The sequence below is a fragment of the Falco rusticolus genome, chromosome 9, assembly GCF_015220075.1.
Source record: "Falco rusticolus isolate bFalRus1 chromosome 9, bFalRus1.pri, whole genome shotgun sequence".
Classification (NCBI taxonomy): domain Eukaryota; kingdom Metazoa; phylum Chordata; class Aves; order Falconiformes; family Falconidae; genus Falco; species Falco rusticolus.
The window spans coordinates 48896803-48923565 of NC_051195.1; the positions used below are offsets into that span (position 1 = coordinate 48896803).

The following is a 26763-nucleotide window of genomic DNA, read 5'->3' on the forward strand; positions in this document are numbered from 1 at the left end:
TGTAAACAGCTGTTTGAAGGCTGCACTTCAGTTGGCAGATGATGGATAAAACTTTTCAGACTGTGTTTTGGGGGGTGGGTGGGAGGGGTGGAGAAAAAAGTGAGCGTTTTGGAATAGTTATAGGTAAGATGCTTTTAATTTCTTTTTTTAGTGGGTAATCTAATAAAAAATGCACTTTAACAGTTATAACAATGAAACCCTCTAAGGGAATAACAAAGAGTTCTAGTGTATTAATTATTAATGCGTTCTGTGCCCCATCTGATATTTCCTGTTGTCTTTAAGCTCGCTAATTACTCCTTTTGTCAGGTGTAAATTTGGTTTCCTATTCTACCTGGGCTGGCAGATTCTCTGTTTTTTGATTAGTTAGTTACTAGCTGCTGTTAATGAGTTCCACTGCTCAGTGGCATCTCAGATGAAGGAACAGGGAGCATGCCTACTTGTATGTATAACAAAACCTGATAAATTGAATAGGAAGTCTGGATTCTACACAATAAAAGCATGTACTCTCAATCAAATTATTTGATTTACAAACTGTTCACCCTTAGGCAGATTATATTTGGATATGCACAACTGAACTATAATTTTTGTTCTGCATGAGCTGTCAGGGATAGCTGGTGTCATGTTGCTTTGATGTTTCTTTAAAACCATGGTAAACCATTATGAAAGTTCTGCTGCAGCATCAATGAAATCATTATCACTAGAGGTGCCGTGAGCTCTTAGTGGTGGTGATCAGATGGATGTTGACTGAAATGCTGCTAAATAGCAAAAAAAAAATAATTTCAAATCCTGCAAATTGTGTCCAGCCTTTTCTGTTGCAGGCAGCATGAGTAATCAATCTGTTTTATAGACCCATGGAAAATATGCAGAAGAATTTTGTGCGGTTTGACAGAATGCTGATAAAATTTCTTCACATTGAGCTAACATTTGTCCATGAGCCCCGCAGTATTATTTGAACAGAATTAGGCAGGTTTCCATTTTATGACTTCAGTACTTAGAGGCTAAAGATAGAACTACAGCAGTTGTTTGTCAAAGGAAAAATGCTGTCTGCTTTTGGTCTGGAAAAACCTATTAAGAAAGCCAAAGAACTCCAATTAAAATTAAAGCCTAAATGTTGTTTTAAGAATAAATTATATATGGAAAATAATGTAACAGAAATCTGTAGCAGAGTTGATTTTACCTTTTGATCGTGGCTGAAGGTGCTGACTATTTAGAAGAAAAAAAAAAACCTTATTAGAGCCATCAGTAAAGTGATGAATTTTCATGATCTTGCCTTGCTAGACAGTTTTAGCCCTAGAGAAAATTTCAAACGGAGATGCGTGGAAAAGAAGCATTGCATCTATCCCAGGTGTGAAGTTAGAAAACCTTTTTAATTAATAATAGGATCTAAAGTACTCTTAAAAATATAAACAAGTCTAATGATGATTATAGCTTACAACTGTCTTGAAAATCTCGTAGGTCAAATGTGTGGCTAAAGTGTGCTTAAGGCTCTCTACTATTGTTCTCTCATGTGTTCCTTCTAAAAACCTTAAAGAACCACATGAAGACTGATAATTCTTTCATATATGAAGATACTAGTTTTCTACACTATTATCTTGGTTTGTGCTAATGGAAAAAGCTTTCAGGGTCCAAGTGGCATTTCTGGGAGTTCTTCCTTTACAGTCAAACCTCTGAAGAAATGTAAAAAGTTCTGCAAGAATGTTCATGGTATACTGCGTGTGTCTCCTGTTTGACAAAGGATTTCTCTTACAAGTTAAGCAAATTTTGTTACCTTAATATTACCCATAGAATCTATTGGACTTAAATGGAACTCAGTGAGTCCAGCTGTTCTTTTTCATTATTCCAGGATTAATTTTGTTTTTACTAAAAACATTGTTGAATGTTAAAACTTAATTTACTTGGAAGAGTAAATCCTGTAACATTTCATCAAGACTAAACATGGAATGAGATGTGATTTGTTACTGAAGGAAAAGGCATCTTCTAGATTTTCCTCACTTCGTTTAGCTGCTGGTGCAGACTTCCAGTATTAAATACTGACTATTTGCTGATTGGAGAGGGTTAAACATTACATACAGTGGTGTCCTGGTTGTGCCCTTGTGTCATATGTTTAGGGAGAAGGCTTTAGAGGAGTCTTACAAGTGTGCAAATGAGTAAATCAGTGAATTACACTGCCCCATCTGCTGCCAGCCACTAAGCAGAGAGAAAACCAGATTTAGTACAAAGTGAGCATTTACAGTAGCCCTGGGCAATATTAAAGCATGATATGGTGTATATAATGGTATGTTTCGTTTTTTATCAAACGTTTGTCCAAGAAAGCTGTGTATTAAAGCTTCAATACCTAAGGGTTTTCTTGTGAATTTTAAATCATGCTCCTAGTTAAACCTCAAAAGGATCTGTGGATGGAAAGGTTTTTTGATTTTCTTTGAAGTGGTTTGAAGAAGTTGATTAGTGTTGGCACCCGAGCACTCTTTTATGACGCTGTTTATAAATAATTCCTAAGTACCGGGCTGGAGTTTCAAGGTGTTAGATTAAAAAAAAACACCCTAGGATTTAATCACATTACATTTGAAAGAAATTAGGTGATAAAAACAGCTGATGTATCCTTTTAAAGTATTTTTCTACATTGTGTACTAGTTCTGTTGCACTTGCAAGAACCAATAAGGGGGGAGTTTTTCTTAAACCTTCCAAGTCAGATAACTTTGTAAAGATGAATCTGTAATTTGGGTTTCATGTATGTTTAAAAATTGCACCTGCCCAATAACTGTTAAGTGCATGGAAAGCCTTATAAAAATACATTTCACATCCTTTCCTGTCTGCTGCCATCAGGCACTGTATCTCTCTTGGTTATCAAAAGCTGAAGAGGTTTTTGGGTGACTAGATCCCGCCTCTGTTTTGACCTATGTTACTGCCACTAAATAGTAAACTATCCGTTCTGTATAAAGTCTGTTTTGGTTTGTTTGTTTCTCCCCAGGGTATAGGGGGGAAGAAACATCAAATTTAGTATAAAATGACAGCTCAAGGGATTGCAGTCCAAGGTGTGTTCATGGAAAAAGTCCCATGTACTTTTTCCTAAGAGTTACTCCATTTCCCCTTGTTTGTCTTGCCTCTTAATTCATTCTTGATGAAACTTAGAACAGTGATACCTATTGTGTTGTCTGTAAGCATTAGATTAAGAATTCCCCAGAGCTGGGATGCATTTTTCCCACCTCGTCCCCTCAGGGAAAGAAGAGGGACACGCAGTAGAGGAACACAAGATACAGGGACAAAGAAAATTACATGACTTTTAATGATGACTAGAAAAATTGAAGGTAACTGTTCAAAAGGGTAGAGAGAGAATGCTTAATTTTGCAGTACCTGAATCTCTGAGCCCTGACACAACCTATTTAGATGAAACTAAAAAGTGAAATTGCATCTTTTGTGATGAGAGCCAAAAGCTTTGCAAAAATAAAAAGTATTTTTACTACCATACTGTGTAAGGGAAACGAGAGAAGAGATGATCTCAAGAAGTCCCATTCAATCTTATCTGTTCTATGATTATGATAATAGTCACTTATAAATAGTCCTGTCCTGCATGTACAAGTTAAAATATTTTTTCATCACAAAATGTGTTGGGTCTAAATCAATGTTTTGGGAATAAAAGTTAAACTCATGTATCTTATGCTCTGGTTCACCCACTAAACTATCCATGTGTTAAATTGATTGAGATAGAGAGATTATAAGATATCTCTCTAAGTGGCATGTTTAGTCAGAGTATTAATCTCATTGACCATGGAGATTAAAGGAAGACCCAGGTGGCACTGACTGACTTAGTGTTCCCCCTTTTTTTCCCCAGTGGAGCCCAATCCTGAAGTCTCTGTTCAGGCAGATTTCCAACTGAAATAATTGTTTAATTGTGATTACATTTATATTGTACAATGCAATAGTGGGGAAACTGGTTGGGATTTTTGGTCTTCTGCATCTTGACATTCACATATTCTTGTTTCATAGCTTCAAGAATTTGTGTACTTGGTCCACCTGCTTCTGGGAAAACTACAGTTGTAAGTATACTGCCTTCTATGATACAACATTGTCCTTTACCCTTTTTACTTTCTACTGAGCTCAGTACTTGTGAAAATCTTATTCTGAGAATGTGATTTTCAAGATTTGCTAAGTGATAGAAGAGCACAAGATGAATTGAAGGGTGGCATTCCTAAGGGATACACCTGTACATTACACTACAGGTTAAATGGAAACATGCAAGAGAGCTCTGCAAGAACTCGCTTAGGTAGCGGTAGTGATACTAACGTAATGCAACAGAATTCTGCCCACCTTGTTTTCCCAGCTTTTTAACAGGACTAATTAACCTGGGAGGAATACCGTAGTTACACGTTTCTGGTGTTCCCATATTATGGATTGCTCCATTTGCATGGCCAGTTGTCTGTCATGTCCACTGGTACTGCTTAATAGAAAATGTCAGAGTTGTGTTTCAACCACAGAGAAAGCTGACCACAGAAGTTGCAGATGATGGTGGTGTATGCATGCTATGAAAAGTGCTTTCTTCTTTATGATCTGTGTTATAGTACATTAGATGAAAAAGACCTTATTCAAAGCTGTAGACTCCTGAACATCTTTATAAGAAACTGCTTAAAGTTACATATATAGTCTGTTTACTGAAAGGAAAGCTAGGAAAATGCTCTCTATCTTTCTGCAGCCTTCTGAAAAAGTCCTTCATTTTCTTTCCAAATATTTTGACCTTTGGTTTGGTTTTTTTTTCCTTCTTCCCTCAGGCAATGTGGCTTTGTAAACATTTGGATGCCATACGTGTCTCTCAGGAGACTTTGTTATTCAAGGAAATATTGGCACTGACAAAGGAAGCAAAGGCATATAAAGAAAGAAAACAGGTGTGTAAGAGGTTGTAATAATAGTAGTTCTCATTTCACAGTAAAGGAATTATGTGGCGTTCCCATGATTTCCACTGCTCTGAGTTGAGTAGATCAGAGCAAATATTTTTATATCTGTGGTGGTTTGTACATTGGTTTGTGTATCTGTAGGTACAGGGTCTTTCAGAGAAGAAGGGTAACCTCTGCTAGATAGAAGACATGAGCAAAGATAAGAATGTGTCGGGGCGTAGAACAGGGGCAGGAGAGGAAGACAATGTAAAGTAATGGAGGTCTTGAAAACATTAACCTTAGACATGAGCAACAGAATTGAGACAAGTCCAGGTAAGCACAGTACAATTTAAAGAATGTTTCATTATGTCATGAAACAAAGCGTCTTCTATTTCAGCATGTTTGATAACCTCAATAAAATAAGCACTAGTCTCCGAGGTCTCCTTTGGTACAAAATGCTCTGGAAAATATGTACACAAAGAACTTTTTTTGATCTGACAGTGCTACTTAGTTGTGCATACTTGATTTCTCTGTAGCATGACACAAATAACTTACTTGGTGCATTAACTCAAAAGGAGTATGACAATCCAGTCAGTTACTGAAAACCTGGAAGCTCTCAAGCTGAGGCAATAGCAGCTGACTCGGGAGATCATTCAGTTCTTGGGTTGTGTGCTCTACCCAACTCAAAGTACCTGGTTTGCTCCAAGCAGGTTTTCAAGTCCATTCATGCATCATTGTGGGCCTCCTAACTAATGTTCAAAGCAGTTGGTCTGAAGAACATTCTTTCCAGATGCCATGACTCACAGGATTAGTTGATCAGCAATGTAATTGTCTTGTTATTGAAGGCTAGTGACAAGTAGATCAGAAAAATATGTTGAAAAAAATATCCCAAATACACAGAAGCATCTCTGCTTCTGATTCCTCCCCTTTTAGCTGATTCCTTTCTTCAGATGTCCTGTTCCATGAGTAATAGAATGAAAGAAGTCTGTCTAGCAAGTCAACTAGTTTGAGTTTATCTTTTCTCCCTCATCACCTATTTTCATAAAAATTAAAGCAATTTCATATCTGTGAGAATTCTAAACTACTGCTAAATTTGATTAGAACTGGCCAACAGATTTATAACTTGCTGAGATGGTAGATGGTGTGATACATAGATTATTTTTTTTTCTGTAGAAAATCAGGCTGAAAATAGGGTAGTGTTTATTACACTGCATTAGTGAATGCAGTTTGGAGATGCCTTGAGTAATATACTTAAAGATCTGAGAGGAAAGAGTTCGTTGTTCTCACTGAACTTACTGGCAAAAGGGTTTGCTTTTGGTTGGGATGATATGAAATGATTCTTATTCAGAATATGTACTTAGAAATCTTCTAATTATTAAAGATTGTTTTGCTAGGTTCATAAATTTCAACTTGGAGGGGGAGAATTTAAAACAAAAATTCCCTTTGGTTTAATTACTGTAATTATTAACATATTTCAGACTATACAGATGCACTTTCAAGGGTGTCCTTTTGGGTTTATTTGATTTAAAAAGATGGATGGTATGGAAGATGAAAGTCAAAAATGTCAAGGCTAATCAGGTAGTAAGGAACACCCAGAGAACAGAATGTGGTGGTGGTTTAGTACTCTGCAGTTTGCCTTTGTTTTTGAGATGTTAGATCCTAGAAGAAGTTTTCACTAAATCATTTCTTTTGTTCTTTTATATGAGCTTGATTCTTCACATGTTATGCCTAAAACTAGGAGGGAGCTCCTTACTTCCTCTAAATCAATGTAAGCTTTACAATGACTTAAAACGTAGCCAAATTGTCATCTCCAGAGCTGTATTTTCCCCTACTGAGTCACGTCTGCTGACTAAATCTACTGTTGCTGTAACTGACCCCTGATTCTGCTGAAGCAAGTGGTTAACTTGACTCCTCTAGCATACATAACATCCATTAGCACTAATAGGGTTTGAGTGTCTATTCAGGAACAGAACAATAGCTGTTTATACTATCTTTGATGCAACCAGGGCATTAAAAAGTTGTAGTCCTGGCCAAAGCAATTTAATAAATGGAAAGAGGAAAAGCAGGAACTAAGACTGTTTTGAAAGTCTGGTGTGAAGATCATATAACGCTGTTTAATGTTGTTAGAGGAACATTTCATGCATATAAGTTACTGTGGCTAAATTAACCCCAGAGCCAAAGGTCATTCATTTTTAGGTCAGTAGGCCAGTGTTACTAGATCTGGGCAAACACTGCAAAAAGGTCTGCAAATGTTTGTTCACATATTTTACTTATCTTTAGCCAAGCTTTCATCTCTTTTGTGTTTGCTCCCAGTGAATATTAAAGCATTTTGAGTTTTTCTGGCACAAGAATTCATGGAAAGCATATTTTAAATACGTGATTATTCTCTAAAGCTCAATTTTTCAAGTTGGACATCCGATCATTCACTAACGCACACCTGGCCACTTACTAATGAGCACAGCTCAGGTAGTGAATTTTAAATATTGACTGTTCAAAGCAAAATGTGATCATTCTGCATGTAAAATTATTTTAAAAACAAAGTCAAATTTTTTGAATATTCAATACATTTGAAGAACCACGAGCTATCAATAAATATTCCATGAACAGAAAAAGAGGCTACATTTTTGGATAAATCATTGCAAATTATTCCCCCATCTCTAGTTATTATAATGTTAATGGGAAGCACCTTCAGGTTTTTCCTATAGTGAAGTTTAATGATGAGCTATCGCATGTTTCACTTTTCCTGTTAACTGGATAATAAAAGAAGTTGAAACAACTGTGGTAATTGTGGGCTTGTGGGATGGGTGTGTTCTTAATGCTATACTAAATTGCAGTTAAGGTGTTTGCATACTGCTTAATGACTGAAAACTACTCTAGAGTTGCATCATATCCCTGTGCTTTTTAAGAAGAAATATAATAAAGGAAAACCCAAGGCATCCTTATCTATGCATGGTCAGCATTCTAATCTATTCCAGGACATGCCACTATGAAGGAACAAATAGGAACTGTTCCAGTCTTGTGTACACATAAAAAAGGCCAGCCTTTCATGTGCATTTATCAGAACAAGCTACATCTAAACATGAATGATTCTCAGAATACTAAACTCTGTTTCTTCAGCTTGACTGCGTTTCTCTCCAAGGTGCAAACTTGGAGAACCCAGAGGTTTTTAGCTGTAGCTGTTTTCAGAACAAATATATCCAAACCTTGCAATAAAAATGTCCAGTGAAAGTGCTCCTTCCCTCCCCCCCAAAAAAGAGTAGCAGTTTTATGAAAAGATCATTCACATTTAACTCTGAGTAGATCAGGCATGTAAGTTGATGTATGATGTCCCTGAAATAACATGGAATATTTAAAATTAATAATGAGTGAGTACCGTTTTTCATCAGTATGGGAATAGTGATTAAACCAGTGTGCACAGAAAAGTGGTGTGAACATAAACAAAATACCATAGCAGCAGGTCTTTCCGTTAACTAAACGGAATGTTGGGACAGACTCAGCGTGTCTTAGATAAGATATGGTTCTGCAGTTATCAAGTAGAAATGTGTCATAGTCCATTATTGCAATTCCTGGGAGGTACAGTCCCATCTACCAGGCTCATGATATATTTATGTGAGTGTTTATGAGAGAAATTGTAAATGTGCTACCTGATATGTATCAGATTTAATGATTTCTAGTTGAATAATGAGGCATTCTGCAAGCAACCTATTGAAAATGATTTTGTAGGCCACTGCTCAGTAGGAGGAAAACTGACCAGGAAATGAGACTGGAATGGAGCCACAGAGAGCAGAAGGAACTAAAACACTGAAATACCTGCATGTGTGTCCTTGACAGTTTTTTGTGCAATAAACCCTGCTCAAAAGAGAGGACTAAGAATACCACTGCACTGAAAGAAGTTAGTATAATTTTGGTTTAAATTGGTTTGGCAAGGCTTAGCAGAGTAGACCCCCAGCAGTTGCTAGTCTGTCTTGACATGACACATCAAAGAAGTAAGCAAGACGCTAGCTGTTTTTGATAGCAGCTTGATGCACCTTTGGAAGGTGACAGACTCAAAGCCACAGACCCAGGCTCCAGCAGTGAGAGGCTGCAGGAGGCTTTGACGCAGCACCCTAAGGGACCTGATGACTTTCAAGAAACACAGCAATTTCTTTCCCTTTTTTACCTGCTTGAATGTTGCCTTACGAATGGCTGATATTAGGAAAGGCACTGAGGACTGGGGACAGCAGAGATAAATGAAACAAGAAAACCCACTACCTGACTGGGCCACCTTGTCTGTTCCACAGTCAGATGACGACTGGTCTCTCTTCTGTATTCTGCAGTGCTTTCTCCACTCTTTGAAGTGACTTGTGTGATAGTGTTTCCACCACTCTTGGTCACATAGTTTCATGATTTAATGAAGAAGATTGTTATGAAATCTTTCTGCATAGTCAGCCACATTTTCATTTTATTTCTCTACATCCTTTTGTACAACATAAGCCTACAGAAATACTCTTTTTTTAGGATTATGCTCTTCAGACTGTTTGGTTAGAAAAAAAGAGATGGGAACCCACAATATATGGAACCGCATGGAACAAAATGTCAACCTCACATTGTTAGGTGAAAGATAATTTTTTGACTCAGGAAGTAGAGAATCTGACTGCAGATTTTTTTCTGACTTTTATTTTGCCAATAACAATAAAATGAATGAGACCGAGACAAGGCATTTGGTCAAATGATTAACAGCAGTTCTGCCTGACATGGCCAAAGGTTTAGACTTTTATCAAGTTAAACTGGCTAACAGAGTTTGTTTAACCAAGTTCAGCATAGATTGAAGGCCTAAATTAACAAGGTAGTGAAGAAAATTCTTACAAGAAGGAAAGAAGGGTATTGTTAGTTTCTTCTCAGGAAATCTAATACAATGATGGAAGAAATATTGGGCGGAGGGGGAAGCTAAATCTGTAGAGGAACTCTGTTCTTCTGTTAGATAGCCAATACTGTCTTACAAAACATCTCTAGACATGGGTAAAGTAAAAAAAAGAAACAGCACTTCTGAAAATACTGGCACATGCAGTTTCAATCCATTTCACAGTCCTGAGTTTAAATATGAACTAACTTTAAAACTAACTTTAACCATAAGATGTATGTTAAATAAACTAGATGTATTTTAAATAAACTTTCTGGTTCATGAAAGAGTGACAGTTGCTTGAAATTGTGAAACAAACCTCCCGAATATCAGACTGTTGTTACTTGCTGTGTGTCTGAGATTCTGCTTGTCTCACACGATACCTGTGAAGATCACTAAAGCTGAGCCAGCTGACCTATGAAGCAGTAGTGGGTCAGACACTCGTGGTAAGAAGGACTATTGTGAATGTGGTGTTCTTACGGATCCCTTTGCGGGTTTGGTGTCCAGTGTGTGTGTTAGCGTGCCAGACTTGGCCCTGCTTCCATGTTAGTGTGCAAAAAGCATGGATGTAGGCTTTCTGTTCAGCTTACCTTTAATACTGATTTTTGTGCCCTTATTAGCTCTCTGATATATTATGTTAATGACTTGGGAGTTGCACAGATTTATTTATTTATTTTTAAGATGACATCTCACTTCACCTTTAACCGGAATACGCCTGCATGGTAAAATTCCTTTTGAACTCAATTGTGAATATTCAGCCTTTTTTTGTTCTTTCTTTAGAAAATTCCCAATGCGCTTTGGGCCAATCTGATCCAGGAACGTCTGTCAAACGTGGACTGCATCAAACAAGTAAGAATTGCTCCACAGAGGGCTGGTGGATAAGCACTTACACAACTCGTGCATAGTAGTTAGTATTCTGAGTCCTGAGCAGAGGAGGGAATGGGGGCAAATCATTGGGGGCTCTGGAGTGGATTGCTTTCTTGAACATCAGCAGAGGGAGTTTGGAGCTTTATTAACAGGATAAAGGGGAGGATGAGAGTATGCATATGCTAATATTCAAGCACAGGGATGATCAAAGGCTGAACAAGCGTAGCTTTGTTGATTGCCTGGGGCAACTGGCAGAGATACAGTGGACAAAACAGATAAACAGAAAATATATAGAAATCAATATGTTAAGATTTTAATTCTTATTGTGGAAAGGGGGAAAAATAGTCTAATATAACTCATGTCAATTTTCTTTATTTCTCATTGTGTCTTTTATTTCTTCTTGTGTTAGGAAAAAAATGCATTTGAATATACTCTCTTCTAAGTAATAATTAATATGTTCACTGTTAGTTTACACAAATAGGCAACTGAATAGGTTTAGCTGTATTCACAGATGTGTGTCTTTCCCCCCTGTGCCCCTATGTGTTTAGCCTTAGTGTGAGTAGAGACCTTTAACACAGAACCAAAAGATAACTTAACTAGATTAATATTGGTTGAAATTAATGTCAGGGCTCAAGGAAAGCAAAATCTCTTTTACATGTTTGTTTTAGAATCACAGATGTTATGGTTTATTGAGTCCATAATCAGCCCAGTATAAGGGATTATTTATAGGAGACATACTGATGTAATGGATAAACCCCTGCTTTTAAACAGTGCCAAAATACAGACTACATTACTTGATGGACTTCTTGAGAGGAAAATGTCCAGTACAAAGTAGTTGTTGCATTCATGAAGGACTAAACACCTTTTTTTAGATAAATAGTACATGTTTTCAGAACAGTCACTCTGTCACACTCACACCTTTGCGTCAGGGGATAACTAGTACTTCCTAACCTCACAGAAATATTGCAAAGCTCATAGTTTCGTTAAAATCTGTTGCTTCTCAACATCATCATCATCTGTCTCGTTGGTTGAATAAAGCAGGGCTGGTAATTAACATTTCATTGAAGTGTGACAATTGCTTCCTAGTATTAGGCACTGAAAGAAACTGGAAATGCTAAAAACCTTATGTCTTGTACTTCTTTCTCTGTGATTTTTGATGTAATCTGTGATGATCTGCAGACTGGATCCTTCCATTGATATAAGACAGTCATCTTAGGGGCTGGGCCTTAGCCTTGTAGTTTTTGAGATGATAATTCTGTAGTGCAGAGGTGTCTGTAGGCACAGAGAAACATCAACAAAACTAGCAAGAAGAGTTGAAAAGATTTTCTGCCCCTGATTGAAGGTTTTGGTCTTTAGAACTGGGATATTGTGAATGATTGCCAAAGAAGTCTTCATGTGCTTCAGTGCAAAGTCAACTATCCTAGCTTAAGCCATTGCTGGAAGTGACTTTTGATGGACCTGCCTTGTGTAAGCTAGATCAGATGGTCAGTTCCAGTGTATGAACTGTGGAAAGGATAACTTGATCAGGATGGTAATGAATAGCTGGAGATGTGATCTCTTAAATTGTTCCTGCCTGAGAGGTTTGCCAGAGGACGTATGTCTGTGTCATATTTCTGTAGGGAGCATATAGTTGTAGCAAAATAGGTAGTATGCTGGTCTGTTTAAGCAGTAGCTTAGAACTAGCAATAGCAAAACTTTGACCTATTCCATTGCCTAATTCACTGGTTGCATGAGAATTTAATTTAGAATACTATCTGCTGGTGTTTAATATTACTGAGAAAAGTCATTAAGCTAAACCAAACCTTTCCTTGCCCAGCTAATCTTGTTCTTTTACCAGGTCAGAAAAGAGTGCATGAGTACCCTTATTTGCATGACAGTGCCCTTACTTGTATTGGGAAGTATCTTGCTATAAAAGTCCTTCCTCTTTCATCAGTAGAGAAAGCTCTGAAGGAATAAAAATTTATGTGGGTGGTTTTTGAACATTTCGTTGCATTTTTAGCTATATCCAGGTTTAACATAAGACTCACTATAACAAAACTTTGGGATGTGTTATTGGTTCCCATACATATTTACTCATGACAGGCTAGGACTTTTCCTCCTTCAAGGAAATGTGAGCAATTGTTTCTATGAAGGGAAATTCATTAAACAGAAACATAGCTCATCTCTAAGTTATTCTTGATTTATACCAGACATGAATCCTATTGACATTCATGGGGTTGAATTTCTGCAACTTTGGAGTAACATAGTGATAAGCTGAACCCTGCACTTTTAAACTACACCAGTATTTGCTTATGTGGGGAGTTGTCAAAGTGTTAGGATTTTGAAATGTACCTGCAACCCTGAACTGCAAAGTGTGGATTTTTCTCATGCCCTGTCCTGCCTTCTTTCTACTTACTATGAACTAATAAAATCTACTTTGCCATGCAGATAAGACACAGGTTTTAGGCAAAATGCACACTGCTGTTGGTTCAAGCTCTTATTTTCTTCCTCAACCAAGCTGTTGTTTCTCTGTGAGTTCCCTTCCTACACTGATACATATGGTCAAGGCCTGGGAAGGCTGTGAAGAATTTTCTCATTCTTTATGTATATGGACATAACCCCCTCCCCTTCTTTTCCAATTGGACCATTTTTTGTGTGGTTTAGGATCCCACGTTTCTTGCTCCATTCTTCATCATCTGGGAAATTGAAGCAATTATTTTTGCATCCTTAGAAAGAAAGGAGTAAAGAGATTGGCAGAAAACCTAAGGGTTATCAGTTTTTCTCTACAAAACACTGTGCATCTTACACCATAATTGATTTATTAATTTTTAATTTGCAAAGTAGAATTAAACTTTTGCATTGCTAGACACTGTGCTTGAATTGTGTGGGTCTGTCTGGTTTCTCTTTAAGGTCTTTTTAGCTGAAGTATTTTATTTTGTTTTAACTCAGAATAGTTATTTGGTACGACAGAGCAAGTATCTGGTAGTGTTTAATTTATTTGTTTATCTGTACTAAATTCACACAGGCCTTAGGTCTTTCAATCGACAGGAGAACCTGTTTAAAAACATGCATGTGTTGTACCATCTTGTTCATTTTTGTGGCATTTTGAATTAAAGACTGTAGCTGAGATACGCTTGAGAAACCAATATTGTCAGCTCTGGATATACTAGCAAATGAGCAGCAAAAGAAGACTATGAATGTCAACATTTTTTATGTAAGCAGTGCAAAGAGATATCATGGATATACAGGCAGTGAGGTGATTGTATGATTTACTACCTTGTCCTTGTGGCAAGATGTGGAACATCTATCTCAAGTGAAACTTCTCCTCTAGTGAGTATGTTTAAAATATCTTTAAACCTGTAGAAATGAAAGTAACTTAGATGACAAACCCAAGAGAAAACCTGCTCTTCTGACTGCTAGGCTTTAGGCTGGTTTCAGACCCCAAACACAGGCCCCTTCAGCTTAACACTAACAGATTCTCTGGTTGTGCTACTAGGTCGTTAACAGGTAGGATAGGGAAGATGCCAAAGTACCCTGGCATTTTCAGTATTTTTGGTTAAATATTTTCTCACATGATCTCTCAAAGGTAATAGTTGCTGGGGGCAATCTGTCCTCTCATGCTATCTGGAGGAGAGCTGTTGGATGGCAGTAGTTGCTGTAAACTAGCAAGTAGGTGAACAACTCTTCAGTTTAGGGTTTTATAACAGAAGCTCTAAAACCTCTCCAACATGCTTATTTTTTCACATAAATCTCTCTGCCTGATTAAAACAAGGTATGTTTCCAATAGCTAATTTTTCCAGTGTTTGTTGTGATATTGTTAAAGGGAGTTTTACTAACCATCAGTGTGTAAGTGAAATCTGTTGCTCTCCAAAGGCTGCATCCACTCTGCGCTTTTTTTGCCCCGTGCTTTCTATAATTGTTGGCATGGTTCTAGTTCTCCTTTTACTAGCAAGGGAAGGATCTCTCAGTGACTGTTATGTTAAGTATTAAGTCACATAATCTCTGAGTAAGGTGACAAGATGGTTAAAATGCCAACAGCTGCATAGTGTCCTGCCTACATTTTATGTTCCTGTTACCACCAACAATACTGAATCAGTGCTGGATGTCTTACAGAACTAGGGGGAAAATCAACCCTTTATAAAGCTTCCCTGACATTCAGCAGGAATGGAGTGGATGTTACTGGTCTAGTTAAGGTTTCAGCTATTTTTAGGAAAAAAACATAATTGACTTTTCAAAGTCATGATGGTTATTAAAAATCTTTGAATTATTAGACAGTAATTCATAGTCACTAAAACTTCCTCAGATTATATAACTCTTTTCCATTTGAAAGGGCATCTGTGCATTTTAATTGCAATATTTTCCTTGCGTGATTGGAAATAGAATTAATACTGTGGGGTTTTTACATCATTGAAGAGATTTATGCCATTTCTTTCAAAACATGACTCAGCATTTTTTTACTGAAAATGTTAATAGATTAGGAGCAGTATGTTGGACCATAGTACCACCAGCTGTTTGTTTTATTTCTCCTTGTGGTGTCATTGGCTTGACATTAATTGTACAGCTTTCATCCCACTGACAGTAGGAATACAGAAATTTTTGTGCCATTGTTTTGACACTCACAGGTTTATAGATGTCACAGGCATTCTCTAAGGAGAGCATTTTTATTGATCAACAGCTCTGCTGAGACTCTGTGTTACGTGTTCTTCTAATACAAATGCAGTTAGGACTGCAAAAGATCAGACAGGTAGGTCTTCCAGCATACGCAGAAAACTTATTGCAAGCATAATGTTAGAACCTGGGACTTGTGAAGCTGATATGAAGACTTTTCATCTTACAGGGTTAGTACATGTTGGCTGTGGCACCTCTGACTGCTGGTGGTGTGGAGGGAATTTATAGAATTGGAGAAGGCTAGTGAAGAGATTGCTGCATGATGAATTTGTGAGAGAGCAAGCTGAGCAACCTTACTGATACCTTAGGACCATTTAGAAATTAAGCTTAGGCCAGTGATTGACAGAAGAAGTGGCAGGATTACTTTTGATTGGTATTAAACGGTTCAGAATGGTAGTGGCTACCCTGGAAAAGGAAGGTGAAGAGACCAGTGGCTATTGGTTCTTTTTGGTTTTACCTTGGCAGGTAAAGATCATCATGTTGTTTCTCTAAAACTCCATGCAAGGATAGTGAAGTTATGTAGATTTATCTGGAGAGAGAATCTGCCTATTCACTATCTTTTTTGTTATCCAAGAAGAATGTGACTTTTTTTTAGTAGCTTTGCAGCTTACTCAACCTACAAAAATAATGTGGGGAATAAAAGGTTTCTGTCTAATGGGAAGTTTGGTAAAGTTTGAGCTTCTTCCATCATCCGTACTGCTAATGTTGATGGATTGCAGAAGCCTCATTGACAGTATTTTCTACTGCACTCTCCTCAGTCTGCTGTTTTCTGAAAATCACAGAAATTTTAGATCCATACTAGCAAAGTTATTACTGATACTGGTTTTTTTTCTGTTATTGTATGTCCCCATTCATCAGATGGGAGTGAAAGGCATTAATACTTTCTAAAAAATACTGAATGATGATGCTTCCTGAAGGCAGCAGTGTTTATGACCTTTGATCTTTATGCTTGTGGCTGAGATTTTTCAGATATGCCATGTAAGTCAGCATTATTTCTTTGCACTATCTCTTTTCATTATATTCAGGCAGTGTCAATTTTGGATTTTTTAATTTAAAAAAAATATTGAGGATGTGCAGGTCAAATAGAAAGAGAGAACTTGAATACCCAAGTCATTATTATTGGGGTGGAAAGTGTGAAAATATGTAGGCTTGGTATTATAGCTGAGAGTAGTGCCAGCAAAGGAGTGAGATTTCCATTTGGGAACGACCTTGAGCATTTCCTTTTCTCCAGATTCCCTAAATCCAGAGAGGAAAGTGATGGCTTTGCAAGTACTTCCTTGTTGCTGATTTTCAGCATGGCATGGGTCTCCAAGGAGCACTTCACCTGGCATTAAGGCAACAGCAGAATGCTATATTTACAGCAGTCTTGCAGTCTTGTGTGGGAATGGTTGAGGTTTCCAGCTGAAAGAGAGGAAACAGTGACCACAGAGTAAAGGCACTGTGGAATTACTCACTTTTAGCCTTTGTTCCACCCTTGATGTGATAAGGTGCAATCCATGCATGGATGTAAGGTTACTGCTATCAAGAACAAAAAATAGATGGCTTCTTAAAGAAACAAATTTACCATGTGAAGTTACTAATTACACTTTAATGATAGGCAGAAGGGCAAAAAAGACCAGTGTTTGCATAAAGCATGATAGGCATATTTTAAGTCAGGTCTTGCTCTGCTGTGTCTTGCTTCCTCTTGCTTCGTTCCCAAGCCACACTCCCTTTTTACTCTTTTTTTTCTTTTCTTTTTTTTTTTTTTTTTATCTGTGACATCTGCTTGGAGCTTGTCCCTCCTGTGATACCATACTACTTGCAGCTGTTCAGACCTCCAGCTCTGAGCTGTGCATGGGGTGCCCTGAGCATACGGCCTTTTTGATGTGTGATAAAACAGAACCAAGCCACTGGGGGTATGGAGAGGGAATGCAGCAGAATATCAATAAACCTGTTCTGAACAAAGCTGCAGCTCTGTGGTGGAATAGACATTTCACTGAAGTGTCAAGTAGATGGATAATGTATTCTAATTAGGGACTGACTGATACCCTGGAACTCTGAGACCTTTGGAAATAAGATCCAAAATGCTAACTATTTTTGTAGTGTGTGTTTATTTTGCATTTGTTTAATGCCTTAAAATGTATTTGTTGCAGGAAGCTATATACTGAGCTATGTTTTCTTGCAAAAACTTTCAGCTGTAAAATTGCTTATTGCCTGTTTTAAGGACCTTTGAAATTTGTATATAAACCTCTTGAAGTGTGCTATACATTGTTAAAATACAATACTGTGTTTACTGCCTGTTGCTCAGCATGTGATTTTGAGCAATAAGCTGTAGTGACATCAGAAGCAATGGTTTTGAGGGGTGGGGGGGTTTTGTTTGTTTTGGTTTAGTTTTCAAAAGTATTGCACTTGGAGTGGAGAAAATGAGCCAGATCTTGTGTAATTGTGTAAATTGGCATAGATTCATTGGCTTCAGACCTCTGATGCTATTTCTCCCCAGAAGAGGAGCTGGGCCTATATATATGTTGTACAGGCACAATACATTCAGAACTAGTGCTGAAGTTCCTAGCATATGGTAAAAATATTGTGCAGCCTTGCCTCCTGCGAGTCCCAAGGGACAAATCAGTTTCTCCACACCTGTGTGACCTTAGGCAGTGGTTCATTGTAATTTGATAGAGCAAACACTGGGAGTGGCAAAAATGGCTTGCAGTTACTAGAGTCTCTTATTTTCTACAGATATCAGCAGGATGACATGTTTCTGAAACCGGGCTAATTAAGGAATTTTAAATATTCTACTCTATTTTCTTGTATAATTGGAATGTCCCAATTTCCTCCTACAGAAGTAATGGAGATATGTTTTCCTGAAATATTTCTAAAACCTTTGGACCCCATACTGACAGAGCTTCAGATTTATGTGGGAGATGATAATGATTGCTAGCTAATGCAATATTAAAATATTTTCTTTATTTCAGTACAAAGATGGTTTCCAGATTTATTGTAGTACCACCAAGTTATTTTGAGGTATAGGATATAGTGACAAGCATATGTGTGGTTAAGCAACTAACAGATAAATTAGGGAAAGTTCAGAAGATTCAGACTTGAGACTGGGAAGTGGATTAGATTTCACATACTGCATCACACAGAAACTGACTGAGGCTGTAGCTGTCCTATGGTATTTCACAGATCTGTAAATGTTTTTTTAAAGATGCTCAATCCAACACTTAGCTGGCTATAACAAGGACTTAAGGGAGCAAAAGGCTCTTTTTTCTTTTTTCTTTCTTTTGCTCTGTTGCTTCATTAGCTTTGGGAATGCTGGTTCCATTACTGTGAGTTTTCCTGTATAATTTAAGAAAATAATGAAAGCGTGCATATTTTCCTCAGTGTTCTTGGCATTAAATCTGTCTTTAGATTTGTTTAGCCTCTTTTTTATACACAGTGTGGGCTGGTATCCTTTTGAATATTTCAAAACTGTAGAAATTGTTTTGGGTTGTTTTTATTCAAGATAGAAGTTTCTTTTTTTCTTTTTAAGATTGAAACATGAAAAAAAAATCATTGCAACAATACGTAAGTTCCCATCTCTCTGTGGCAGTGGTATTAGTGCATGCCATTTCAGAAAAATATCAGTGCTTCATGTTTGCGTTCTTCTCTCACAAGCATCCATAATAAATACCGTGCTGTTGTGGGATCCAAATGAGGTAATTTTAGTGCAAATAGCACTGATATTTAGTGCTAACTTTTGGGTTTTTTTCTCTTCTAGGATCAATAACTGTTTCATGTTTTGGTTCAATAGGGATGGATTTTGGAAGGCTTCCCTGAAAATCAGGAACAGGCATGGATGCTGCAATCATCTGGCATCATTCCTAGGCATGTTGGTAAGCAGTACAAGGTTTATGTGTGATTGCATCCAGTAGGAAAGACTGGAAGTGTTTATCCCCCCAAATCCTCAATAAATTCAATACCAATACTGAAGACACTGGAGTCACCAGACAGCAGAATATTTCAGTATGGTTCAGATTCACTCAAAAACCTGTGAGACTTTAAACCCTGTCTTTCACACAAGACCCCTTTTCTTACACGTTAGAGTTCTGTAAATTCAAGACCACTCCAGCAAGTGTCTCTGAGCAGCTATTGGTAGCTTTGTTTCTGTCCTAGGAGTGGGTCCAAGTTTTCTCTGACTTCCATCTCTAGAAATCAGCCTTTATCCTCAGACCAAAACAATTCTTTGTGTACTAAATACAAATTCATCCTTCTATTGAATTGGAGAATGCCAACCTAGCAAACTTTATTCCACCAAGTGAAGTGGAAACATTGTGACTTTAAGCTTGACCTTTCAGAGTATGGGTGGATTTGAGAGGAATGTGTGTTTACTGGCAGTGCTGATAGACAAGACAGTGACAGTTGCCCTTGCCATCTTAGAAGCCAGTTGTCCCAAATGAATGTAGTTAGAGGACCTACTTAGAATGTAAGAAATTATTACAACGGTGTGGAATACAGTGTGAAATGATAAATGTAGAGCTTGCTAGTGGATAGCGAACTGAATGTTAGCGAACTTGATGAATTGTCACTTTGGATTTGATCTGGATGAGATTTGACTGTTAATGAAGAATTCAGAATCACTGCAATAGAGTTAGGCAAAAATGTTTAATGTCTAGTACTTGCATGTATTTTTAATATAGCTAATAACATCTGAAGTTGAGTTTTGCTCACAATTATATCTGTGCAACCAAGACCTGAATGAGAATCTTAAAATTCAGTCTGTCTACTTAATGAAAAAGAAGATTGAGAGGAGATTTACAGTGTGTGAGTACCTTAATAGGGAGAAAAGTATTTGAAAGAGCTATTTGATACAGAGAAGAAAGTCATAAGAGGAACTTGTTTGAAACCTGTAATCAAATGCACTGAAAATAGTAATTAAATGACAGTGTTTAACTGTGAGGATGATTAGCCAAAAGGAACCTAGGGAACTGAGAGATTCCCATCTTTTGATGCTCTCTAGTCAAGTTTGAACACTCTTCTGTGCGATTATTAAAAAGTTTCACTGCTCTCACTACCAAAGTACCTGAGTTAAAAGTAATTGTTTGTGGTATAGAAGAGAATCGGTCCTGAATGATCTGTGGGCACTTCTGTCCTAGGCTCCAGGTACAGTGTTAAGTGAGGGGGAACCCTGTTAATTGGTGTGGATGATGGGGACAACTAGTACTTATGGGTACTGGACTGTATTAACATGTATTTTATCCCTCTATACTGTTTAGGAGGTGGAACAAAATTCTGAAATTCTGTTTAGAAGCAGCATAAAGTACTTGCAGGTAGAATATTCGGAAAGGAGAATGAGGCAAATGTGCTTGAAATACTTAACTAACAAGAGCTACACAAGTAACTAACAAGAGCTACACTTTTTTTCTTCTTCTTTTTTTTTTTTTTTTGTGCTTAGTTGTGCTTTATGCTCCAGACACTGTGCTGGTAGAGAGGAACAGTGGGAAAAGGCTTGATCCCTTCACAGAAGGTGCAGTATGTGTTTGTTTCTAATTTCCACTAGAAACTGGAGTGTTGCCTGGTGTCAAGAAACACTGTAAAAACAGTGGGATCAAAATTTAGATGGTATCCCTTTAAGCTATATAAATTTATTTATATGAAATAAATCTAAACTGCTTGGGAAAAGTATTTGTTGACATTGCATTATTTTTTGTGCCAATGAAGTATGGGAAAATGTAAAGCTCAGTATTGGGCCTGCAAACAGTAGACTATGGCAGTACAGAATATTTGAAGGTTGGATCTCTTCACATGAGCTTAAATTTTGCTATGCATCTTTGCTAGATCCTGGGTTTTTTTCTGAGATGCAGATATACTTTTTAGGTATCTTCCATTAAATGACTGTCAAATAGACTTAGCTCTGTATTGTCTGTTGAGTATCATTACCAGTCATCCATCATGAAATAAAATCCTGACATTGCTCATGAAAAAAATCACGTTGGAAGTTTTAGGATTGGAATTAGAGGGAACATTCTTAACTAAAATGGCTTTTACTTGCTATAAAGGAGATTTGCTTATCAAAGGTCTTGCTTAAGGTTCAGTCTAAGAATTCGGAGAGCTATCCCCAGGTCCTGGTTCTTACTCATCCTGCTGTCCTGGCTACACGGGTGGCCAGTTACCTTGGCCACTTCCTAACTGTGCATCTGCAGAGTAATAGTCAGCTGTCAGTACAAGTAGCAAGGGACATGCACAAGTTATTGCTTGTGCCACAATATAAAGATTAAAGACCTTGATTTTGTTTAGGAAACTTTTTGGAGCTGAGCAAGACCTATTAAGTCATCCTCTTAGTTCCTAATCAGTGTCTAACTTCTAGAGGTGTACCATACAACCTTTGACTGGCCAAGTGATCCCCTGGTACAGCAACGTTTGGTGAAACCAGAAGATCTATCTGAACAGGAGATGTCAAAGAAACTGCTGGAATATCACAGAAACTTTCCTGAGGTTTTCCAGACCTACCAAAAAGTTTTGAAATCAATCAATGCAGACCAACCGTCTATGGATGTCCTCTCACAAGGTAAATATGTACCTTTGTGGCAAATCTGATAGTTGATAAACCCTTATTTGAAAGGTATGTCCTAGCCGTTAGAGATGGTTTGTAGGATTAGGATTAGTCAACACAGATGGCTCCCAGCTGAGCTGTGTTCTCTCTAGTATAGTGTTTGAGCTGTTCCTGGTAATTATTTTACAGGACTAGAGTAAGTGCAGATAACTGGAAAGTCTTAGTTCCACAGTCCTGCCAAGGAACAGCTGACTCAGTAGAGCAAATGTCACGGTTATTTCTGCAAGAGTCTCTTCTAAAAGGCTGCATTGTGGCTCAATTGTTAATCTCCCAAAGGGCTAGTACCTTCCACAAGTCTGATAACAAGAAGTAGGAGTAGTTCAAAGCTGGTAACATTTCATTATTTAAAAGCTGTTTGTCCTCATAGCTTTTCTGTTCAACAATTCTTGTTTGCCTTTGCCTGATTGTAATGCAATCTGACTTCTAATGTTGATTCTTCAAGAAGAGAATAAGGAAACTGCCAGAAAGACCAATTGATAATGTACTTTGTAGCTGTCAGTCTGTAGATGATCTGTTATATCCCAGTAATTTTGCATCTCAGAAAGGTCTTTTTTTAATAACAAGTGCTGCACTTTTAAGATAAACAAGTAGGAAGTTTATATTCTGAATTTACACATTAATTACCTCTAAATTACTTAATTAAATTTAAAAGTTCATATCATCATTCATAAAGAATTCATGCCTTGAATTGTAAATAAAAATGTGAGAGCCTGAATATTAATTATTATTAATTAATAATGTAGTGAGATAAATTGAAAACTGGAATGAAAAAATTCTCTCTAGATCTTTTTTCTGCAGTGCATCAAGCAGCCAGATATTTATTTTTTTTAAGAATAATTAGATGTGGAGACTGTCTAGGGGATCATTACTCCTAATTAACTTGGTTATTTACTGCAAATTAAGCATCATTTGTAAGCAGGGTGCTTTGCCTGTAATGTTTGTGCTTTTCAATACACTGGGCTATGGAAAATGTTCAGAATAACTAGAGCACTCCTTGGGTAGCTGATACTTGGTTTTTAGGAAGCTATGCAGCAAACACACTATTTTCTATTACTATTTTTCAGGGGTTTTGTTAAGTACTTTTATTGTTACAGATAGAGTTAAAAAAGAAAGAGGAGATTTCTCACCAATATTAGTATTACTGTGGAATGTTTCATACAATTATAAAAATCTGTAAAATTTTAAACTTTAATGCGATTACTGCTAATGTATACTAGGATACGTGACATCAAATACAATTGTACAGCGCAGTAACCCAGTACAGCTTGTGGCACCAGAGAAAGGGAGATACACAATCCCATGTGGTTGCAGTATGAGTTAGTTCCTCAGCATTTTAGGTCCACTATCTAGAAGTAGCAGGGCTGGAGTTTGTTGGAGATGCTTGTTATTGCAAAAAGATTTTATAATGATACCAAAGTGTGTAGCAGAGGGTCCTCAGAAAAAATTGTTAGTTAGTATACAGCAACGTGTTAACAGTGGTAGTTAAAATACTGAGCCTTATGATGTTCTCCAGCAATCCTTTGTGTTTGGATTTTTTTTTAATATGGGCTTATGATTCATACAAACATTACAAGTCTAAGCCTGTCCTATTTGTTAGACTAAAATACTGTTTTATTACAAGGACTCTTTAGAGTGTTATATTTGAACCGAAGATGTCTGGGCTAACACTTAATTGTATCTATTGCAATTACAGAGGAAATCAAAGCCTGTGTAGGTGTGCCCATGCTGCTTTAATCATGGGTAACCACAGCAGTCAGGTTTCAGTGGCGTGAACTTTAGCAATGGCATTTGAATAATGAACCCTGGAAAGCTTGCATAGCTTGTGCTGAAGCTTCAGCTGCTCTCCTCACTAGTTACTGTTAGCCATAAAAGGGGTATGGGGAGTAAGAGTCTTTGGCTATATTCAAATGCTATCCTAATCTTCCCTCACTGCTAAGCTGTGCCTTCTTTTAGCTTCTTGGTGATCTGTCAGGTTCTTTTTTGATTTTGTAACAAAGTTCAGATCTCTGTGATACAGCAATGTTGATGATGCTTCATGTGTCCTGTGGTCTTTCCAAAGCTTTTATAATCTGTAGATTGACCCAAATGTAGTTTTTCCTGCACGGTTCAAAGTGTAGAAGAATGATGTCCAGCAAACAGAGTGAAATTGGATATAGAAGCTCCCATATCCTTTATACGTTATGCAAAAATAATGGATAAAAGAATAAAATCATACTCGGTTAAGTGTTGTTCGTGCTGTATTGTGATGTAACATCCTATGCTACAAGTCTATAATATTGTAATTAGGAGTCTGTTAATCACACACACACAACTGGATAAATGACATGTTAATTTAGCATCCTGAGTTTTTATGCTTAAATATTTGTTCACAAACTGCAGAAAGTATTAAATGTAATTATATCCCTCTAATTTGCATGGTAAAATTGTACCTATCAAGCAAAAATTACTTCTGTTAAAAACAACATGGTAAAAGAGCAATTATTAATTGAATCTGCTCTTTAAAATGCTTTTGACATCTACATCTACTGATGAAAGAAATTATAGGAATGTGATAATAGTAAGATTTCTAAAGTGCCTCTCAGTGCAAGTTGCTGACATGACAGTTTTATCAGTCCTGATTTTGGATGGAGTATCTGGATGTTTCGGTGATAAAATAAATAATCAGCATTATAACCTTCTTAAAATAAAGACAGAAGTTAATCAGTACTTATATTTAAAAAAAACCAACAACAACCAAACATGTAAACTGTATTTCTTGCCTTTCTCTCCTATTCTAGTCCTTACGTATGTCCAAACACGGCACCGATCAGCTGCCCCCTTTACACCACGGGTTCTGTTTTGTGGACCCCCAGGCAGTGGGAAGAGCCTGCAGGCAGCACTAATAGCTCAGAAATACGGTGTTGTCAACAGTAAGTTCTCAGTAAATATGCACTTTGCTGAATTCCCTCTTTCTCTCTTTTTGATCATTTATCTTTTGCTGTCTGTCTTTCTTACTTGCTCATAAAATTTCTCTGTTTCTCCATTGCTATGGATGTCAAATTTTTGAGGGAAGTGAAGAGTATTTCAATGAAGAAATATAAACCAATAGAGCATATATTCTGTGACAAACCAGTTCTAACATTTTTTCAGTCATCATTTTTTATACTCTTTGCATCACTATTTTTCCATGTGTTAGATTCCTGTAGTGCACTGAATTCCTCTGTGGATCAGTGGATCATGAGTAATGTCTTTGCACTTTCAGCTGCCTGACCAAAATTGGGGTACTTTTAAAATAGATTTTCCTCTGAACTTTAATGAAGACTCAGGTTCTGTGCATCTGAAGTAATGTATTAGAAAAGGAAGTAATTGTTTAAAAGTGTGCTCTCTTTTCTCTTGTAAAAGAGGCCCAGAAAATTCTGTATGAGACTTGTTCATGGTTAGCATGCTAATGTTATAAAGTCCTATAACATGAGTACACAGCTTGGTGATAAGATCAATGCAATATGTGTCCATGTTCTATAATGTCTTCTAATAGTGGAGTAGCCACAAATTACTTCAAACAAATGTCTCATATCTGTAAAATTTGCTGATTAGTCATATCTTCTTTGTGAAGTAAAATGGAAGTTTATTTCATTAGTATTCTTTCAATGTATATCAAATAAAAAAATCAGTTAAGTAGGAAATGATTTTTTTATCTTCAGGAGATTCTTTAATTAGTAGAACTTACTCTGTTGTCCATAGTGATGTGCCAGTTTGCTAGTGTCTTCCCTGAACTCCTGGTGAAGTCAAAAGATTTCATTGACCCTGGATTTGGCTTTACATGTGAAGAATAACCTCAAGATCTGAGTGGTATTGTTTTCAATTACAGGATCAGTAGATCTGCTCAGAAAAGAAATCAATTATTTCAAGTTCAACCTTGAACCTTCAGAAAAAAACCATATGTTTTCCATATAATTGGTCCAAGTAATGGCTAGGTCGTAGGTTTGTGCAGTTCGTTAGAGGTACAGAAACGGCTATAAAACTGTCTACCTATCAGTTTGGGCTTCTAGGTTTAGTATTCTTGTATTTTAAATCTTTTTATTGTTATTTTAGTGTTTTAAAAACCCCTGTGAATATGACTCAAATGATATCCAGTGAAATTAAAAAAGATAAACTTAAATTATTTAAAAATCTATGTTACAATACTGATAAGTACAAATAAAATTGATAGAATCATTATGCTATCAGTTATTTTAATAGCACTGTTTTATCGATTCATATTGAAAACATTTGTAGATTATTCAAAGCTGTATTTTTAATAATTGTTTAATTGGCTTAATGAAAAATAAAATGCATATTTGAATGTGTTAATGAAAAATTAACTTGTTTTCATGTTTCTGAATTATTTTTTTAACTTTATTTCTAAACCTGCAAGTTTGATAGTGTTTTCATCTAGGTCAAAATTTACATATTTTTTTTTAAAGTAACTACTATATGAGAGAGTTGCAGCTCTTTTTACTAAATACCTTTATCCATATGTTGAATTTTAAGTATACTGTAAACCAAATACTTGAAGAATTAAGTATTTAAAACAGAGTCAGAAGACTGTAATTTTTCAGAATAGTATTCAGCATATACTTAATTTCCAGTTAGGTCCTTGGGATTGAAGCACAGGCTTAAAAATTTAGACCTGTGTTTAAACAGTCGCATGAATTAGATTGAAATTATATATATATGTATCAGTTGTCTTAAGTTGGGGTCTGTGCACTGAGTTTGTTACGGTTTTACACCATTTATTGTGAATATGAATTTGCTTCTCCAGGGCAACTAGTGCCTGTTGAAATTTGTGTTCATTCCTTGTCACTTAAACATTAAGCTTCATCAGCTTTGTCCAAGAGATGTTCCTGTGCAGTGTTCTTACTCTTGTTTGCCAAACAGTGTGATTAACAGGGATAATGCAGATGAAAGAGCTTTCTTCT

General features: G+C 36.8%; 1 protein-coding gene across 1 annotated transcript in view; it reads left to right on the forward strand.

Moving 5' to 3' along the window:
* Positions 1 to 26763, forward strand: part of AK8 (adenylate kinase 8) — a 72720-nt gene that overhangs the window by 2835 nt on the left and 43122 nt on the right. The window contains exons 3-9 of the mRNA XM_037398943.1: positions 3985 to 4034; positions 4764 to 4877; positions 10525 to 10593; positions 19028 to 19109; positions 20669 to 20740; positions 21581 to 21781; positions 24604 to 24735. Coding sequence (XP_037254840.1) covers positions 3985 to 4034; positions 4764 to 4877; positions 10525 to 10593; positions 19028 to 19109; positions 20669 to 20740; positions 21581 to 21781; positions 24604 to 24735 — 720 coding nt within the window. The remainder of the gene's footprint in view (positions 1 to 3984; positions 4035 to 4763; positions 4878 to 10524; positions 10594 to 19027; positions 19110 to 20668; positions 20741 to 21580; positions 21782 to 24603; positions 24736 to 26763) is intronic.